This window comes from Prenolepis imparis, unplaced genomic scaffold (assembly GCF_030444845.1).
Source record: "Prenolepis imparis isolate NDT839.2.m4 unplaced genomic scaffold, iyPreImpa1.0 SCAF_2, whole genome shotgun sequence".
In the NCBI taxonomy this organism is placed as follows: Eukaryota; Metazoa; Arthropoda; class Insecta; order Hymenoptera; family Formicidae; genus Prenolepis; species Prenolepis imparis.
This window is the reverse complement of record NW_028141160.1, coordinates 24,096,279-24,115,446: the sequence shown is the minus strand read 5'-3', so window position 1 is coordinate 24,115,446 and position 19,168 is coordinate 24,096,279. Positions and strand designations below refer to the sequence as shown.

Genomic DNA, 19,168 nt, shown 5'->3' with positions numbered 1-19,168 from the left:
AGGAATTATCGAAAAGTGCGACAGAATTCCAAGCCTAAATGTAGTTTATTAATGCTCCGCAAGGTTGCGCTTTTGCCTCACGGAACTCACACGTACACGGTGGACTTTTGTGTTAGCAGAGTGTTAGTCATTCTCTATCCTTCTTGCTCCTCATCCTGCAATCTCTCCTCTTTCTCAAACTAACGAGCATCTTGTGATTGCAACGCCACCTATAGGTACCTATAGGTACTACTATCGGGCCTCGGTTCTGGTCGCACATCCCAAACACATAGTTCGACCTCACCTCCATATAGTTAGCACAATTAGAGATTTCTTATTTTCTATTATACCAATCGCTTGGGAATCATTTGGGCAAATTTAGGAATAGATTCTCATAGTTTAGGAAATAGTAGTTTATTTATAATTAGTTAAAATAAATTGAGCGTATAGTTAGCAGACATAAATTTAAAAAAAGAGGCTGATCAAAAACCCCACAAGTATAGGCATTCGGCAGGTCCCTCATGGCGGAAAAATATGATGAACAGAGGACGGACAAAGTGATGAGATAGCATCTCGGACGGCCTCCGATGCCCGCCGGGTGGAGGAGGGCGGAGGGACGTCCGATGCAAGATGCCGGTTTCTGTATCTCTTCACGAACCTCCAGAGGCGTGAAATCGGGGTTCTCGGTGTGAGGCTCTGGCAAAAACTCTGCCATCCTCTACGCTTCTCTCCTCTCAGCGTTCGCCTCGAAATGGCTTCCTGCTTCTTGAAGGCCAGAAAGTTTGACAAGGTCGGAAATTTTTTGAAGACTGAGAGAAGCCTCCTCCTTTCATCAACAGCCTCCTGGCAAGAATCACTCCACCATGGGGCAGGCCGAGAAGCTCTGTCCTTTCTGCTCGAAGGCATCCTCGGGGGACGTCTCCCCCTCCCCGGGGATGGAAACTGATTCAGCAGGTGATCCCTGAACCTTTCATACCTCTGCAAAGGATCAGTTGCAGAAGCGTCAACCGACTCACGAAAGGAGCCCAGGGACGAGCGCAAATTCGCAACAAATCGCAAGTCTATATTTTTTGAATGTTTAAGTCTATGCGAGAAAAATTTCCTCTTGTCAATGTGGGAGTTAAAAGAGATAGCCGTAGGAAAATGGTCACTAAGGAAGGTGTCTCCCAAAACAGACCACTCACACAGGCCCACCAAGGGTGCTGAAATAAAAGTAAGATCTATCGACGAACTGGCCTGAGAGGGCCGAGTCAAATAGGTGGGAGATCCGTCATTAACGCAGGTAAACGAAGCGTCTAATGCCGCGGCAAGAAGCGTCTCTCCTTCCCTGTCGGAGCGCCCACAACCCCATGCTCGGTGATGGGCATTAAAGTCACCTAAAAGAATCACGTGTGAGAAAGAGCGACAAAAATCAAAAAGTGAGTCATATTCACATCGAGTCAATGAGCCGCGGGGATATCTATATATGGAGACAATGGTGAGGTCAAAATTATTGTAATGAATGGCCATGAGATGGCCATACTAATTCATCTATTGTCAAATTCCGGAGAACCGTTTATCAGCGTGTGTGACAGCGACGATCTAACTGCCAAAAACAGACCACTCCCGTGCCGAGTGAGGGAATCCTCACGAAAGACATTGTATCCAGCCAAAGAGAAGCGAGAATCGCCCATGAGCCATGTTTCCGAGAGGGCTATGACCTCATAATTCGAACAAAGGGAAGCCGCATCCACCTTAGCCAGAAGAGAGTGGCAATTCCACTGTAGGATGTTAATGTGGGAATCATGCGTGAGGTTTGTAGCTGTTGAATCAGACATCAGCGGTAATATTTGTGGGGAAGTGGCCAGGAAGCATGGAGTTCAGCAGCGTGTTAATAAAATTAATAATCGGTTCATACAGCCCCAGTAGCCTAAGAAAAGGCGCAAGCCTGTCTACTAGAAGGGAAACAATATTGGTGAATTGCTCCAAAAGAGCGGGATCGGAGCCAAAGAGACAAAGAAAATCCGGAAGAACCGGAGAGTACGGTGACGGACCAGGGGCAACATTAAGAGCAACACCCTTCCCCGATATTGGAGGGGTTCGACCGTTAGGGGAAATGAGGGGGGGTGGATTACGGGAGGGAGAGGGTCTGGGAATTGAAGCAAAGCCCGAAGGTCCAGCTAAATGCAAATTATTATTGTTATTTTTGTCATAAGGATTAGAGCTACATCTCGAATAATGATTTTTTAGTCTTGAAAGTGACCTAGTCAAATTTGAAGTAACGCCCGCGGCGGAATCAACAACCCGATGCGAAGACGGGTCTGAACTAACTTGATTATGTTTTAGATTTTCATTGTTTTGGTTTTGATTTTGATTCTGATTTTTTATGTCGGAGGAGAGGGGACCAGAAGATAGGGCTCGGGCATAGGAGTTGGAACACGAGGGGTGACAGATCGTAAGCGAAGCAACACAAGCATCATAAGCAAAACTCGAGCTCGATTCCGACAAAGAAGGAAAATTTTTAAATTTATTATTTATACAGGGCATCTCCTTCCGACCGCGAATACAGCGGCTTGTCTCAAGAAGCGAGATGTTTTCAATGGCAGCATATTCACGAATTTTTCTTTGTAAAATATATTCAGGACATTCAATATTAGAGGCTCTATGAGGGCCCCTGCAATTTAAACAGATCGGCGGATTATCTTTCTTCGGACATATTTCCTCGTTGGAATGTTTTTCTTCCCCGCAATATAAACATCTGGCTCGACCTTTACATTGTGAACGCATGTGTCCAAAACGAAAACATGAGAAACATATAGAGGTCTTATAGGGAATAAACGGAGAGACGGAATGTCTAACCATATATAAATATATCTGATCAGGCAAAGTTTGACCTCTAAATGTGATAAGAATTGTTTTGGATGGGATAATGTTAGTAGAGTTATTTGATTCTAAAGAAGCGGTAGATGGGGGGGCTTTCCTTTTCCTATTCAATCTCTGGATAGAGTTAACAATTGATTTTTTACAATCGAGGCCCTTTAAGATCTCTTCGTCAGACAAATTCAGTGGGACACCACGTATTACTCCCTTTCTTGTTGTGCGAAAGAGAGGAATATATACATTATATTTTTTATCTTTAAAAACTGCACTAGAAAATGAGACAAGGCGGTTCGCAACCTCTCTCGATTTGAATTGTACATTTATTTTTGAAAAACCTGTCTTTCTAAGCTCGACAATATCTTTTTTATAGTTGGAGTACAGGAGACGACCAATAGCTATAGGATCGATAGGGGAAGACGAAGAGTCCTCACTCGTCTGAATGACTACGTCAAAAGGCCCACTAGCCGTGACGTCATATCTATTGTTCGAAAAGAATGAAATGTCTTTTGGATCCTCGCCAGGATAAGAATAATTGTCAGACTTACCCTGATTCTTAGAAGCGTTATTTTCCTCGATTAATATCAACTCATCATCCGGAGCATCCACCGACTCCCCCTTCTTTCGCTTAGATGGTCTGATCGAATCCGCTCTTAAATTATCTGTATATCGTCGGTTACGGCTTGGCTCTCCCAAGGATATCGGATGATCCGCCGAACGCAAAGAACCCTGTGGGTAAGATGCGATATCGTTAGCATTAGTTATGAGGGGTTCAGAATCCATAGATTCGGAAGGAGGCGAGAAAGGAGAAAGAGCGGAAGCGATACAGTCGAGTCTGCCCTCGTCATTCTGTGTCGTCAATTTACAAATATTTTTAGCAAAAGCAGCTGCCAAAGCGGTTTTGTCAAGGCGAAGGGACGGTCCGGGCCCAACATCATGCAAGGGGTCCTGGATCGACATCCTCCATAAAGATTAAGGCAAGAGAGAAATAGCCACGAGGTCGTCCGATCAAAATGGCGGTGTCTTACTTCACACATAAAAACACAGCTGAGTCAATCGTTGGTTATATCTTGTGGTCCCACTCAAGACCCGAGTAGCTGACTCGGGAGAGCAATTGTTACGGCTATCAAGCCGGCTGAAAATGGCTCAAGTTTCAATTTATAAGTTCAAGACGAAGGAGCACTATTCCACGCACGTGTGTCTCACTACACGGTCCTCGCGGCTCTCCGTTATAGTGTAGAGCTAGTAAAACTCATCTAGGTTTGTTCTATAAATGAACTCCTGCACTAGTTATATATGTGTGTACATATACTAAAAATTCTACTAAAAATTTATAAGAAGAGTTAGAAAAAAGAAAACAAAAATGCAAAAAAATCAGCTACAAAGAACAAACCTAAGCATGTATCAAATCTGACACAAATGATTGAAAATTGAAGAATGGAATTTGACTAATCAGAACAAAGGGAACTAAAATGTCTATGTTCTGATTGGTCAAATTTGAATCTTTAATCTCAATTTTCAATGCACAGTCTACAAACTCATACAGACTACCGCATCAGAAAATCACTAAATCATTCTATATATAATAACGTATATATATACATATACGTTATTGCTTTAATACAATATGCATTTCTAATAATCCGGTTTGTCCTTGGACAAGTGCAGACGTGTTTTTTTTTTTTTTTACGCAGTCTTCTCCGCGAATAAGTTTATTTTTCAGGTCGGGTCAAGTAATTGATCACATCACAAGAGCAGAATTCTGTTTTTTATTTGTGAATCTATTCGTTTTTATACTCTTTTTTTTACCAATTGTTGGCCAAAAGTCGCATAAAGCAACAAGGTCATAATATCGATTAACAACATTTATAAATAATTTACTAGCTCGCATTTATAATTCTTATAAAAATCGAAATAGATGGATAATCACATTTATCTATAATCTATACAATAATTACGATTAAATTGATCAGGTTTTGATCGAAGTGGCCCTTAGGGTTTTTACATGTCAATGTAAAAAGGACGTGTAAAAGGTCACTTTTACATATGCAGACCACAACCCTACCACAAGCAAGCATCTAATTTTTCGTACTTTTATATATATTATTGATACTAATGAAAATCCTTGACCCACTTTACTCGAAAGAGTCGAAATAAGTTTTATTATATTAATAAGCTATTTCAGCTTGATGGGAATAAAATAAACTTGAACGCGTAAATGCAACTCACACTATTTAAGTAGGAGTTATAATTAACATCAGCGTTGCTAAGTCGAAGTTAGAAGCCATGTAAACGTAGTCATATATAGCACTTTCAATTATTTATAAAAATTACTTTTTATTTTACTCTTAATATATTATAATTCAATTTTAAGTTTTTATTATGTAATGATATTTTTATTTTTGATCAGAGAAAAGTTTCGTAAAATTTTGTTAAACAAGCATCTCTCGTTACAATAATATTTAAGGCCCGAGCACAAACTTTTGCATAACGCATAACGCATATGCAAGAAATTCGATTGGTTGAATTTCTTATGCATACGTTTATGGACCAATCAAATTTCTTATGCATATGCGTTATGCGTTATGCAAAAGTCTGTGCTCTGGTCTTTAATATTAAATTTAATAAGATATTTCAGTGTGTGTGTTTCTCTCATATATGTGATGACGAACATCGGACATAATTCCACAGACATGATTTACACGTTAAGAATCTTCCGGCAATTACATATAGGTATATATGGACGTCAATAAAGATTGTTATGCAATTCTGTGACGCTAAGTTGTATGGGCGGTACTATACGAAATATAATAACAAAGATCACTGCACACCTTCTTCTCAGAAGACAACATATTATTGCTATATAATCAACGTCAGCGTGACCTTGGTTGTTGATTGACCATACATGTCATCGTCTAAAGTCTAATATATATATATATATATATATATATATATATATAGGCCCATATATTCTGGATCTTCTTTTATTGATAAAAGCGCTTTTAAGCCGTAAAATCAGACTAGAGATTGAGATTGGGATTGGGATTAGATTGAAATTTCACCAATCAGAGCAAAGTTTACAAACTTGAGATTTGTTTCTGTATGCTTAAAAGCGCTTTTATCGATAAAAGAATAAGATCCAGAATATGGGCCATAGTATATATGTAGTTCGCTTTTCAGACATAAGATCAGTCAAAATATATAAAGGCTATACGTTAGTCGTTCGATTATTAAATTGATACTATTACAGAAGATTTCTTTTTGATATTAATACATAATTTTTATATAATTTGGTATCAATAAAAATTGCGATTCTTTAATTATAAGAACACAAGGTACAAATAAGACATTTCTTAATTTATTTTTAGTTTTGGCATTTTCAATTTTTAATTTAATTCAATTCTAAATTGCAATATTCAAATTCAAGACTATACTTTATATGATGTTTTATGGTGTTTTATTTGTTTTACTTATTTTATTTGTTTTATTTAATTTATTTAAATTATTTGAGTTATTTGATATATAATGATATTATTCATTATTTATTTATTAGATGTGATTTATTATAACTCCAACTTTAAATACGCTTATGCAAAAAAGAACAGCTGTAGAAACTGAAAGCCATTCAAAGCCGCATAAGATATGAATTAAGAAATAAATAAATAAATAAATAAATAAATAAAAAGAATAATAGTTTTAATAAATAAATAAAAAAATAAGTTTCGAAATGTATATATATAGTCGTGTTAAATGATCGATGATGACGAGATGATGCGCAGAAAGATGTCCTTGTTTCGATGTAAAATCTTCATCATCAATATCCTATTTATATTTCATGACTTTCCTCACGTCTGTTGATAAATTGCAATACAGATAATAATTATCGACTATCAGGCGGTTCTGCTATTCATGCTGCGCCATTAATTACGCCATGTAATTATTGTAATCTGTAGACGAGAAATACATACACAAAATAGTGCTTTTGTACGTGCGGCATATGCAACTATCTGCGCAGAAATGTAATATTCAATGTAGAAGAACTGCACTAACATTTGTATGCCAGTGATTACGATTCACATCTGGTATATATGTATATGATCGGACACGGATTTTGATCCTGGAAAATCAAGGTTTCTTTGTTTTAAATTTCCGTTTACTTTAATATTTGACTACCAGATATATTCTAATGATATAATACTTTAACGAGAATTTGCTGAAAAATACTTCAATAGATTGTGTTTTTGAATAATATAATATAACGAAGAAAAGTGCAATATTTGTATAATTTTATTAGATAAAAAATACATATTTTGTTATATATTAATATCAATATTTATTACTTTATTAATCGTATTATATTACTTTATTAATTTTTTTCTAATTAAATAATTAATTAAAAAATATTTATAGTGTAATTGTATTATTTTCATTAAAATAAAATTTATTTATTTAATATTAGTGAAATAAAGAAAGAAAAGAGATTTAATTACTATTTAAACCTATATAAACATATGATTATGAATACGTTAAAAACTTATTGATATTACATTATAAACCGAGTAATCATAAAATTATGAAAAAATTAATCAACGCTAATGGTTATCACTAAACGTATCACACAAAATTTATTACTTATATGTATTATTTATATTCTGCCTTACGTAATGCATTTTTGCATCGTAATTCACTTGATTTGCATATTCTTCTTTTATCTATAATCTACAGTGTTGTGCTTAGATGATTTTAAAATTAGCTAGATAAAGATGAGATAAAAATATGTAAATTCATCTTAGATAAGATAAAGATGATTTTATTTTAAATATATATAGATAAAAGATAAAATTATATGACGATTCATCTACATAACTTCCAGATAATATTATTTTTAAAATCGCTTATGTAAACAGTTAAAAAATGTAATGTAAAATAAAAAAATGAAAATTATAGATATAGAATAATATATTTATAGTTTTATTTATAAGTTTTTATCGTTTACTGCTCAAGTTCTATTACTTAAAATATTTTCATGTGCTATGAAACTCTAAACCAAATTATCTGAATATTATGTTAGATAATTTAGTAAAGATAACACTTTTTTTTATCTAAGATGCAGATATAGATAATACATTTTTTTATTATCTATATAAAGATAAGATAACGCCAAAATTTCATCTAGATGATCTATATAATTTTATTTAGATAACAGCAAACACTGATAATCTATATCAGTGCTGGGATTTACTTGCCATTTACGGCGAGATTTCGAGACGCACGCCTCTTGCCCCCCACTCCTCGCTCGCGCTATAGCAACGCAGCGCCGGCCGCTCGTAACTAAGGAGCGCGGCACATAGTCTCAGGAACGTGCGTATCAAACGTAATAGCACAATTAGCATTCTAATAGCAAAAGTTATTATTAAAATTTTCTATTCAATCTTTTATTTTGTATTAATAATACAAATAGTTATTATTCTATTATTAATCACGTATATGTGTTCTTTTGCTATTAGAATGCTAATTGTGCTATTGCGTTTGATACGCACGTTCCTGAGACTATGTGCCGCGCTCCTTAGTTACGAGCGGCCGGCGCTGCGTTGTTACGGCGCGAGCGAGGAGTGGGGGGCAAGAGGCGTGCGTCTCGAAATCTCGCCGTAAATGGCAAGTAAATCCCAGCACTGATCTATATCGATGATAAAGATATTTTCCGCAAACTGTTATCTCGTATAAATCGTGCGTTTTAATCATTTTAATTATATATGTATATATACAGGGTGTCCCAAAACTCATAATTAATCTTCCAGGGACAGATTCCTGGGATCATTTAGAGACGATTTTTCCTCAGCGAAAATGTCGAGGGAGACCATCATTTTTTGCATGTTCCCAATTTTTGTCATCATGTATCTTTGTAACTAAGCCTTAAATTAAAATTCTATTAAAAGAAACTTTACTTAAAATTAATTGAAGAATGTGGTTTTGTTAATATTATATTTCTAGAGGGCTTAATTTACGAGAAACCCTTTATTTTTAATCGCTTATAACTCGAAAATTATTGGTGCTTCGACATTTTCGCTGAGGAAAAATCGTTTTTAAATTGGCCAGAGAATCTGCCTTTAAAATATCTCGCGGTAGTTTCGGGACACCCTGTATATATAAGCACGTATATAATATTTGCGTATGTATATACGTATATACATGTGTATAATGTTTTATTAGAAAACATTTTTAATTTTTACATGGTTTTTATTTCAATACAATTGCAATACTGGAAGATTAATTACCAATCATAAAAAATTGAGTTTTTCTGATGAAAAAAACGAGGCTAAAGTACTTATATTGTCGTAAACAATTTAGCAGAAAACATGATTTAGCATAACATGAAGAAGATGTACATCATAGTAATATAATGCATATACACATATGCATTATATTACTACGCATAAAATAGAGATATAGGTATCTCACAAATTGTCAGAGAAAGAGAGAGAGAGAGGGGGGGGGGAGATAAAGCTCATTATATGTATGCGTTATACTATGTTTCGCCTTATACTGCGTGTGTATATGCAACTTGTTTTTATCCATACTTTATCATCATAAAAAGTCAGTTCACTATTCTATGCGAGGAGAACTCAGATGAGATAAAGTAATCCAATCACGTTCATTCGCTATTGCGTGTGTGTGAGAGAGAGAGAGAAAGAGTATATATATATAGATATATATATATATATTTTATTTGCAACCTAGAGTGCAAATCAAGAAATAGACTTCCGTAATAAAAATATCAAGCTCGCAGTATCATTTCGCGATTGAATCTTAAATCGACAAGAAGTGAAGTTCTTATACTGATTTTTGCTGTTTAAAAAAATTTTTTTTAAACTCTTTTTGAAAAGAATTTTTTTTTTCTTTTAAGATATCTCATTGTATTTAATGATACAACTACATTTATATAAAGCACACACACGATAAATTGTGATCTATATAATTATAGTGATAAAGCAGCGATAAAAGTGCCAAATATCTTTGTTGTTTTGAATGTTAAGTGTTCCGACGTGAACAAACAGTAAGTATCAAAATCTTACATTTTTTCAGTATCATATGTAGTTAAAACCATTGGTTTTGCTGTTTACTTTTTTCGAAACAATTTGTGCAAGGTTAAATAGGATTTAATAAAAAACTCAATAAATAAAGTATGGGCGAATATTTTATGATAATAAAATCAACGTTTCTTTACTTTTTTAAACTGTATATATTATATAAAATTATGGTAAGTAATTTTTTTCGGAAGCAGAATTAACTGTGTATTTAAATCTCGTGATTTATAATTCTCCGAGGCTATTTCAATTAAACAGTGACGATGAAACAATGTGATGCTGAAGCGCTTACATTGTTGTATAAATATTTGATCAAAGATTAAAAATTATATCAGCTCAATATTTTGTAAATGCTCACCATGTCTTTAAATTTTTATTAAAGGGAGAATATTTATACATTTTTTATAAACAATAAATCTTTTTAAAGATGTCAATAATACATGGCTAAGAAATGTAATATAAAAAATTTATTGTAATTTTAGTGAATCTTTTGATATTAATGAGCACAGATTCCACGTTTGAACGAGTTACATAAAAAATCGAGAAATAATCGAGAAATATTTCGCCGACGAAATATTTTCATTTACATTGATTTCACATTCGACTTTGATATATATTTATATGCATATGATAATCTTCATATTATCATCAATAGATCATCTTTAAATATTATTGGATAATGTTATCAGTGAGATATAATAATAAAATATATATAAGCATTATGCATTGACATACGATTACATACATGTTCATTCTATAATAAAATCTTTGTCAATGTGTCTGTGTATGTAAGATTTCAATGTAATTCTACTTTAACAAGTATATCTATATATAGTAAAATTTAAGCATTTATTTAATAACTCAAACTTTTGAACATGTTTACAGAATGCAAGAATGGACTTTATCTCTTTACCATATGCTCTGTTCGTTGTTTTAATAATCCCGGCAATTTTATCGATATTGTATCATCACTATATTCTTCGACGAAAGCTTAAAAACATTCCTCAATGCGGTGGATTTCCTTTTGGCGTGGCATTTGAAGTAATAAAATTAACAGATTACGGTAAAGAACTTTGTGAATAAAAATATTGACATTTATGCTTTTATAAATTTATATATACATATATATTCTTCCTCATTTAAATATATATTTTTAGCAAAAGACTTAAGACAAAATATTCGTCTATTTACTTTATAAATCAATATAATAATTAGTAAATATTAAATATCTGATTGTGTGTGTGTGTGCTCATTTACAGAACTTATAAAATGGCTGACTGAACGTATGTTACGTTTTAAAGAAGGAATCTTCCTATTTTGGATAGGTACAAAACCATTTATTAGTCTCCATAAACCTGAATTTTTAGAGGTGAGAATGAAAAGAATCTTATTATTTATTAATTTAATTTAATTATTGTTAATATAAAGTATTGATGAATAAGGCATATATGACATATATCATTCTATAATAGAAAGGAGATATACTTAGATTTTAAGCGACTATTTACGTCTATTATATTTTATTGACGTAGGAAAACTATTCTGCCTCTCCAACGAAATAATTATTCACATGGTCAAATTTTACTTTCAAAAGTTAAAATCCTCATTTTAGCCAATTTAGTCAATTATTAATTTTATCTTGAAAATAATTATGTGTTTTGTGCGTACCCCTATTATGATTAGAAACAAAATGTAATTATTTATTTTAAAAAATTGAAAATATAGAATACAATTTTTGCATACGAGGCTGTTTTTAAAAAAAAATAAAAATTTGGAAAAAAAATTTTATATAAAAATGTGATGAATTATTTTTTTATACGGTTATATATTCTTTTTAAACTCACTTTTACAGATTATTTTGTCCAGCACCGTAAATATCGAAAAAGGAGAAATCTATAATTTTATGCATTCTTGGTTAGGCAAAGGACTTCTGACTTCTACAGGTAAATACATAAATTAACTCTTTTACGTCTGTTTATATTATCTTATTAAAGATAAAAAATAAATTGCAATTACATTAGTTTACATTAGATTATATGCGTTTTTGATATATATATATGATCATTCACGAAAGTATTTTGAAAATCACAAAAAGACGAAAGAGTAAAGTTTTATACTACTAATACAAATACGCAAATTTTGTATACTTATATACATATATCTACACCTTTGCACAAGAGAAAAAATATACTCTTTTGTATTCTCATCCTCATGTCTTTACTTACACATAACTGATTTTATGTAACTCATCAACAGTAGTATTATAAATTCATATGATATCATGATATGAATATGATGTCATATTCATATAAATTGAAGCGCTTTAAAACATTATGAAACTCTCCTTATTTACATTGCAAATATTCAATAACGATGTCAGAAAAACAAAATTATAAAATATTACAAGAAACAAGATATAGCAAAAGTAACAGTAACATAACATCAATGTTATAATTTCCCACTAAACAATGTAACTGTTACGTACAAGACATGTTATATTACACGGTTACATTTTTGAGTGGGAAATTATAACATTGATGTTATGTTATTTTTACTTTGTGTGTTTACTGGAATTGTTACTACATCTATATCTATACGCATTTATATTTTTAATATCTTTTACTTTTTAAGATAAATGTATAGCTGATTGATATTACTTTAGGAAAGCAATGGTTCCGTGACAGAAAACTCATCGGGCCAACATTCCATTTTAGTATATTGGATCAATTTGCTGTGGTTATGTCTCAAAAAGCAGAGATTCTAACAAAATGTCTCGAGAAGGAGATAGCGAAAAATCCAGGGAATGCTATCAATATTTTTCCGTTCGCTAACAATGTTGCTCTCGACGTTATATGCGGTAATAAATAAATATACATTAATATATACATATATATCCATATATATATTTCACATTGTTATTTATAATATATAATATTTTTTGAATACAAAAATATATTGCTGACATAATATATTTTACGTTCAGCATCAAATTTTATTAATTATGATATGGATAATAGAAAGACTTGTTAAGATGAGTATTAAATTTAAATTTTGCTGAATCGGCAAGCTCTTTCGTCATTAATAAATTGAATTGCTTATTATCATTTATTTCGTTATCAAATAAGTAATAGACTGTTAAAAATGTTTACTGAAGAAATAAATTATTTTGCTTCAACATTTAACATTAAGCTTCCATAATCAAATTTAATTAGCACACGAGATTTTTCTGTTTGTGTCGAGAAAATAAAGTCTTACTTATAATATCGAATAATTGATTACTGTATCGAATGTCATTTATTTTCACAAAGTTTATTAAATGTATAGTGATAATAATGAGATTTTTTTACTGCAACAGCAAAATTCTTTCTCTTCTTATTGTATATGTATGATCACGGATTATAATGCCGATATAATTTTGATGAGCACGATTATCGATATTGCAAACGGACACGTTTAAGATTCATATTAAATGTTATATCACATTTTATTTAATTGCGAATATATATATAAATATAAGGAGTTTATACTCTTGTACATATTTAAATATAAGCAAATTTTTTTTGTCGGTATTCATTCTTGTGTATAATAAAATTAACTATTCGACTCTATAATTATTTACGAGAGTTATTAGTTTTATTTTTTTCTGAAATTTATAATGTAGCATACTTTGACGAGAAAGCTATCTAATATACTAACAATCATTATTTTACAGAAACGGCAATGGGTGTAGATATACATGCTCAAGAAGTTGAAACCAAGTATACCACTACAATACATAGGTATAGAGAGTTGCATATTTTGTTAATAATAAAATAGTTAATAGTATCATTAATTTATTAAAATTTTTTTAAAAATTAACAGCAAATTTTATGTGATTAATTAATTGACATAACAGCATATATTTATGCTGTTATATCGGGGTTTAATGTTTCAATCGTGTTTTTAGAAACTCTTTATTATTACGCCAGCGACTGTTGCGACCGTGGCTTTGGCAAGATTGGGTGTATAACTTAGTTCCTTCAGGAAAGGAATATAATTCAAGCGTTAATAGATTGCATAACTTCACGAGAGAAGTACGCGCCAAAAGATATATCGGCAGAATTTGACTAAATTAATTATTCATGCTTTTTTTATTTAAGTGAATTTAACAAGTTTACAATAAATAAATAATTAATTAATAAATAATAAATTTCAGGTAATAAATAAGAAAAAGATTGCACGACAATCGCAAAATGATGCCACCAGATCAGAAAACGAAGATGATGATGAACTTGATATAGGTGTGATTATTAAATTATCTCGTTTTATATATATACCAGGTGTCCCATTTTAAAGGACCCACTCAAATATCTCATTGTCAGAAACACTGCGTTAAATCGAAAAATGTTTCCTACAAAAGTTATAGGGTTTCGAGGGGGACATAACATAGTAATATTCATATGACCTTGGGCGGCGTCTCCAAGGTCAAATGAAGGTGAGAATGAATTTTGAAAAGAAGAAAAAATATTAGGAAAATTAAAAAATGCTTCAGATAAAAGTTGTTCAAATTTAATTAGTAGAAAAAGATGTTATAATAAAAAATATGGGTTTCCATTTAAAAAATTCATTCTCACCTTCACTTGACCTTGGAGGCGCCGCCCAAGGTCATATGAATATTACTATGTTATGTCCCCCTCGAAACCCTACAACTTTTGTAGGAAACATTTTTCGATTTAACGCAGTGTTTCTGAGATATTTGAGTGGGTCCTTTAAAATGGGACACCCGGTATATTTGTTTTAAAAGGATTGTGTAAATATGTTTTAAATCATTCTTGTGAAATTTATTGCATTAGGTAAGCGGAAGAGGAAAGCTTTTCTGGATCTATTACTAGATCAGAATGAAAAGGAGGAAATTCCATTAACCGATAATGAATTGAGGGCACAAGTCGACACATTGATGTTCGAAGTAAGAGAAAGAATCTTTACAATTCAACGCAAAACTTATTAGACATTGTCAGTAATATATATAGTTACAAATGAAATGTTAGTATAAAATTGTATAAGGATATAATAATGAAATAGGGTCACGACACAACTGCGGTTGCAATAACCTGGGCACTCTTTCTCTTGGGAAATAATCTCGAGCATCAAGAAAAAGTTCATGAAGAGCTCGAAGAAGTTTTCAAAGATACCGAGACACCAGCTAGTGTAAAGGAACTATCGCAATTAAAATATCTCGATAGAATCATAAAGGAAACGCTCAGATTATATCCAAGTGTACCTATGGTCTTTAGGAATTTAATGGAAGATGTAAACCTAGGTATGATAAAACTTTATTTCTATTAATATTAAGCTAAAATAAATGTTAAGATATTCACATTAATTTAATATGTAAAGGACCCCGCACCGGTCATAGGGGGAAAATGTCTTTCTGCGGATTTGGCTAATTTTTGGATATGTTGTAGTTCTCGTCATTCTGAACAAATGTCTCAACGGGCAGAATGATCTAATGAGCCGTTTCCGTGCTACAAGCCCTGAAAGGTCCAGATTTAACATGCAAAAGTATAAGTTTTTCGACTCGAAATAAGGAAGGATGGATTTTTTTCTTCAATTCTTAATCCACTGTATTGATGACAATTATTGTTTAGAGTCGTATAAAGACAACGGATGTATGTAGTACAGTCCAATCTATGTGGATTTATAATGTATGTAAATTATAAAAGTGGACATATAATGTGTATGTATAAGTTGAATATATATTTATTGATATTATATATATAGTTTATAACATCCGTTGTCTTTATATAACTCTTAACAATAATTATCATCAGTACAGTTAAGAATTGAAGAAGAAAAATCTATCCTTCTTTATTTCAAGTAGAAAAACTTATATTTTTACATGTTAAATCTGCACCTTTCAGGGCTTGTAGCACGGAAACGGCTCATTTAGATCATTCTGCCCATTATTGAGACATTTGTTCAGAATGACGAGAACTACAACATATCCAAAAATTAGCTAAATCCGCAGAAAGACATTTTCCCCCTATGACCGGTGCGGAGTCCTTTGTAAAATTCGTTCAATTAAACGTAAATGTTTTTACTTAAATGATAGACAATATATGTGTGTTTCTTTTCTGAAAAATTTATTTTTCTTATTTATTAAAGGCTAAATAAATTCAGCAAAAGATGAATAGTTTAAAATCCACTTTAAACGCGGTCTCTAATTTGCGACAGAATTCAAGATAAAGTTCTATTTATCATTTTATGCCGCTCGTATAAAATTCGAATTCTTTAAATATTTTTATTGCAAGAGTAGAATTCTACCACGAATTATCATATACATATTGTATAAAATAGATTTAACAAAAGTAGGTTTATATATTGGGGTTTTACAAGCTCAATTTTTTAGATATAATAAAATATTTATATTAAAAAATTTATCGATATAAAATTTTCTATAACAGAATACTATATACACTCTGTTTTATTTTAGGTGAATATACCCTCCCAAAAGGTGTTACAGTTGAACTCGATATTTTATTAATGCATAGGAATCCAAGAGTTTGGCCAGATCCAGAAAAGTTCGATCCAGATCGCTTTCTTCCGGAGAATTCGAAAAATAGAAATGCATATGCCTATGTTCCGTTCAGCGCTGGTCCGAGAAACTGTATCGGCCTAAGATTTGCTTTACTCGAAGAGAAAACGATATTAACAGCTATTTTAAGAAAGTGGAGAGTGAAAAGTGTAAAAACACCGGATCAGGTTCAGTTTGGACCCTCTATTATTTTACGACCATGCGAAGATGTATTCATTCATTTCACGCCAAAGAAATAATTAATTTACTAACAAATATTCATTTCTCTTTATAGTGCGCAATCTTTGACAACTTTTTTCGATTACGGAATTGGAATGTTATATATATATATATATATATATATATATATATACATATATTTAATAACGATATGAAAACATTCCAATTCCGTAATCAAAAAAAGTTGTAAAGATTATTGCGCACTATAAAGAGAAATGAATATTTGTTAGTAAATTAATTATTTCTTTTTTATATATATATATATATATTATATATATATATATATATATATATATATATATATATAGTCATTGTACATATATATAGCATCAGCTATATATTGCCATACTAAAATATATATTATTAATACTTTTACACACACACACATATATATATATGTATATATATAATAGTGATTGTGTGAATAATATAATGAGATATATAGGTTTAAAAATCACGAAACATATATGGAGCAAATATATTATTCCGTTGCTATTATTGCACAGTCACAAGAGTTAAAAAAATGGAATAATGATTTGTTTTCTACGCACATTTATTTTCCACTCGTTGATTGCTTTAATCTAGAGGTATATATAATAATTGAAGGCTCTGATGATATATAAATAATTAATTTAATCGAGATAGATATATATATATATATATATATATATATACAATATCTATCGATATAAGATTACGCAATAACAAATTAATTTGCTCAAATTTAGGGGCAGTTTCACCAACGTCGATTTACTTCAACCTCCGATTAAATCTTTCTTTTCAGATACGCGTTCATAAAAAAGAGACAAACCGAGACGTTGGTGAAATTGGCCCTCACTTCGACCAACTATACGATTAACCTTAACCTCTGATTAAACTATATATATATATATATCTTTGTCTCTTTTTAAGAACGTATCTAAAAGGAAACAAATATAGTTTAACCAGATTCGAGGTTATTAAAGTTAATCGTAGTTGATCGAAGTGGCCCTTTTATTATATATAGCCATACAAAAGCATAAATTTAATTTACAAAAATCATTCTTTACTTAGGTTTAAATTTAAATGAATGACAAATATATACCTGGTATGTACTTTTTTCTGCATTTCTACTCCCGCAATAAAAGATATCTTGAAATATGAAGATGGTGCGTGATTTCGACCCCCAACATATTGAGAATGACACACGACGAATCGTAGATATTAGATATATATACCGCGGTCAGAAATGCCGCGACTTCATTGTCAAATCTCAAATCTCACTTTGCGGCGAGAATAAATAAATAATCGGCTACTCGTCACCTTTGCGCGGGTAAAACGTGTGTCGAGGACTGTCCTACAGTTAGGGATGGGCGATGTTTTCCGATTAATCGATCGTCGATGTTTTTTTTCTCATAATCGATTATTTTTTTCCGATGTTTGTTAGAACCGATTAATCGATGTTCGATGTTTATTTCTGAAACATCGATGAAAAATAATCATATTCACTCTGTACGAATTATACTATGGTCTTACATATAGAGATATAATAAGATATAATAAGAGCTATGTAGCCTATAGGTTTGTTCGCGTCGCATGCCCCAACGTGTTCCTTCTCACTCCAATGCGCTGTGATTGGTCTAATCACCTGTGATCACCAATCACAGCGCACTGGAGTGAGAAGGAGCATGTTGGGGCATGCGATGCGAACAAACCTTATGTAGTGCTGACCGGACGGATTCGCCTACGACGGGTACTCATGAGTCATGATCCCAGCGCAGCTTTGAGTATTATATATTGTATGTATCTTGAGATCTTGCGATCTTATTTATTTAAATAAAGTTATTTTGTCGATTTTGTTTAGTGTAAGGTAAACACTTAATTTTTTATCATCTCTCGAAAAGTCACGTATTTGCGCAGACGTTTGACGTTTATAACCGATTGACCGATTGATCGATTGATGTCGATTATGAGTGCGTTTAGAAAACACAACAGTTGCACAACGTTACTAGATTTTCATATGAAGAAATATAAATAAATCTAGTAACGTTGTGCAACTGTTGTGTTTTCTGAACGCACCCTATAATTACACTCACAGAACTGTAGGTACAATTACCTACGATTCTGATTCCTTGTCTATTTCTACTTTACCGATATACAATAATCGATGTTCCGATGTTTCTTTAAAAACATCGATTCTTAATAATCGATGTTTTAAATAATCGATTATTTTGACATCGATGTTTTTTCTCAACATCGCCCATCCCTACCTACAGTCGTACGGTGCGGCCCAAAGCCCAATTCAAATTAAACTCCGCCCCACCATCGGTTTACCTGCCGCGACAAAATACATGTCGTCCTACGTGGCCCTTGAAATAATAAAGTCACTAAATCTAGTGACTTTATTGAAATAGGAACCAATAGCGACCCCTGCCACCGCTGCGCCGCATCGTTCGCGATTATCGACAGCGTTGGT

The 19,168-nt window shown here is 32.2% G+C and overlaps 2 protein-coding genes across 7 annotated transcripts; one reads left to right on the top strand and one right to left on the bottom strand.

Annotated features, from left to right (window-relative positions):
* Window positions 1-407: 407 nt before the first annotated feature.
* On the bottom strand, window positions 408-18,205 carry LOC145933127 (uncharacterized). Of its 4 annotated transcripts, none has more exons than XM_083032631.1 (3): window positions 3,864-5,696; window positions 3,384-3,564; window positions 408-1,355 (listed from the first exon to the last, which is right to left on the bottom strand). In XM_083032631.1, the coding sequence occupies exons 1-3, from the start codon at window positions 3,870-3,872 to the stop codon at window positions 499-501; spliced, it is 1,047 nt and encodes a 348-aa protein (XP_082888757.1). In that variant the 5' UTR covers window positions 3,873-5,696; the 3' UTR covers window positions 408-498. The 4 variants fall into 4 exon arrangements, with proteins under 4 accessions (XP_082888757.1, XP_082888759.1, XP_082888758.1 ...); XM_083032632.1 differs by lacking the exon at window positions 3,864-5,696 and adding an exon at window positions 17,798-18,205 and having other exon boundaries at window positions 1,222-3,316; XM_083032633.1 differs by lacking the exon at window positions 3,864-5,696 and adding an exon at window positions 17,798-18,197 and having other exon boundaries at window positions 408-3,564.
* LOC145933128 (cytochrome P450 4C1-like) lies at window positions 9,426-16,821 on the top strand. Of its 3 annotated transcripts, none has more exons than XM_083032636.1 (11): window positions 9,426-9,889; window positions 10,806-10,983; window positions 11,180-11,289; window positions 11,773-11,863; window positions 12,583-12,777; window positions 13,633-13,699; window positions 13,867-13,993; window positions 14,116-14,200; window positions 14,753-14,865; window positions 14,982-15,219; window positions 15,365-15,636. In XM_083032636.1, exons 2-11 carry the CDS (start codon window positions 10,815-10,817, stop codon window positions 15,484-15,486), a joined length of 1,317 nt encoding a protein of 438 aa, XP_082888762.1. In that variant the 5' UTR covers window positions 9,426-9,889; window positions 10,806-10,814; the 3' UTR covers window positions 15,487-15,636. The 3 variants fall into 3 exon arrangements, with proteins under 3 accessions (XP_082888762.1, XP_082888760.1, XP_082888761.1); XM_083032634.1 differs by lacking the exon at window positions 15,365-15,636 and adding an exon at window positions 16,393-16,821 and having other exon boundaries at window positions 9,427-9,889; XM_083032635.1 differs by lacking the exons at window positions 10,806-10,983; window positions 15,365-15,636 and adding an exon at window positions 16,393-16,820 and having other exon boundaries at window positions 9,428-9,889.
* Window positions 18,206-19,168: the final 963 nt, after the last annotated feature.

Bases quoted from the DNA above. Each gene is read 5' to 3' on its own strand.
- LOC145933128 (XM_083032634.1), top strand. From the start codon at position 10,815: ATGGACTTTATCTCTTTACCATATGCTCTGTTCGTTGTTTTAATAATC. The intron at 12,778-13,632 runs GTAATAAATAAA...ATTATTTTACAG, and splicing joins TGCTCTCGACGTTATATGCG to AAACGGCAATGGGTGTAGAT. The intron at 13,700-13,866 runs GTATAGAGAGTT...TCGTGTTTTTAG, and splicing joins TATACCACTACAATACATAG to AAACTCTTTATTATTACGCC.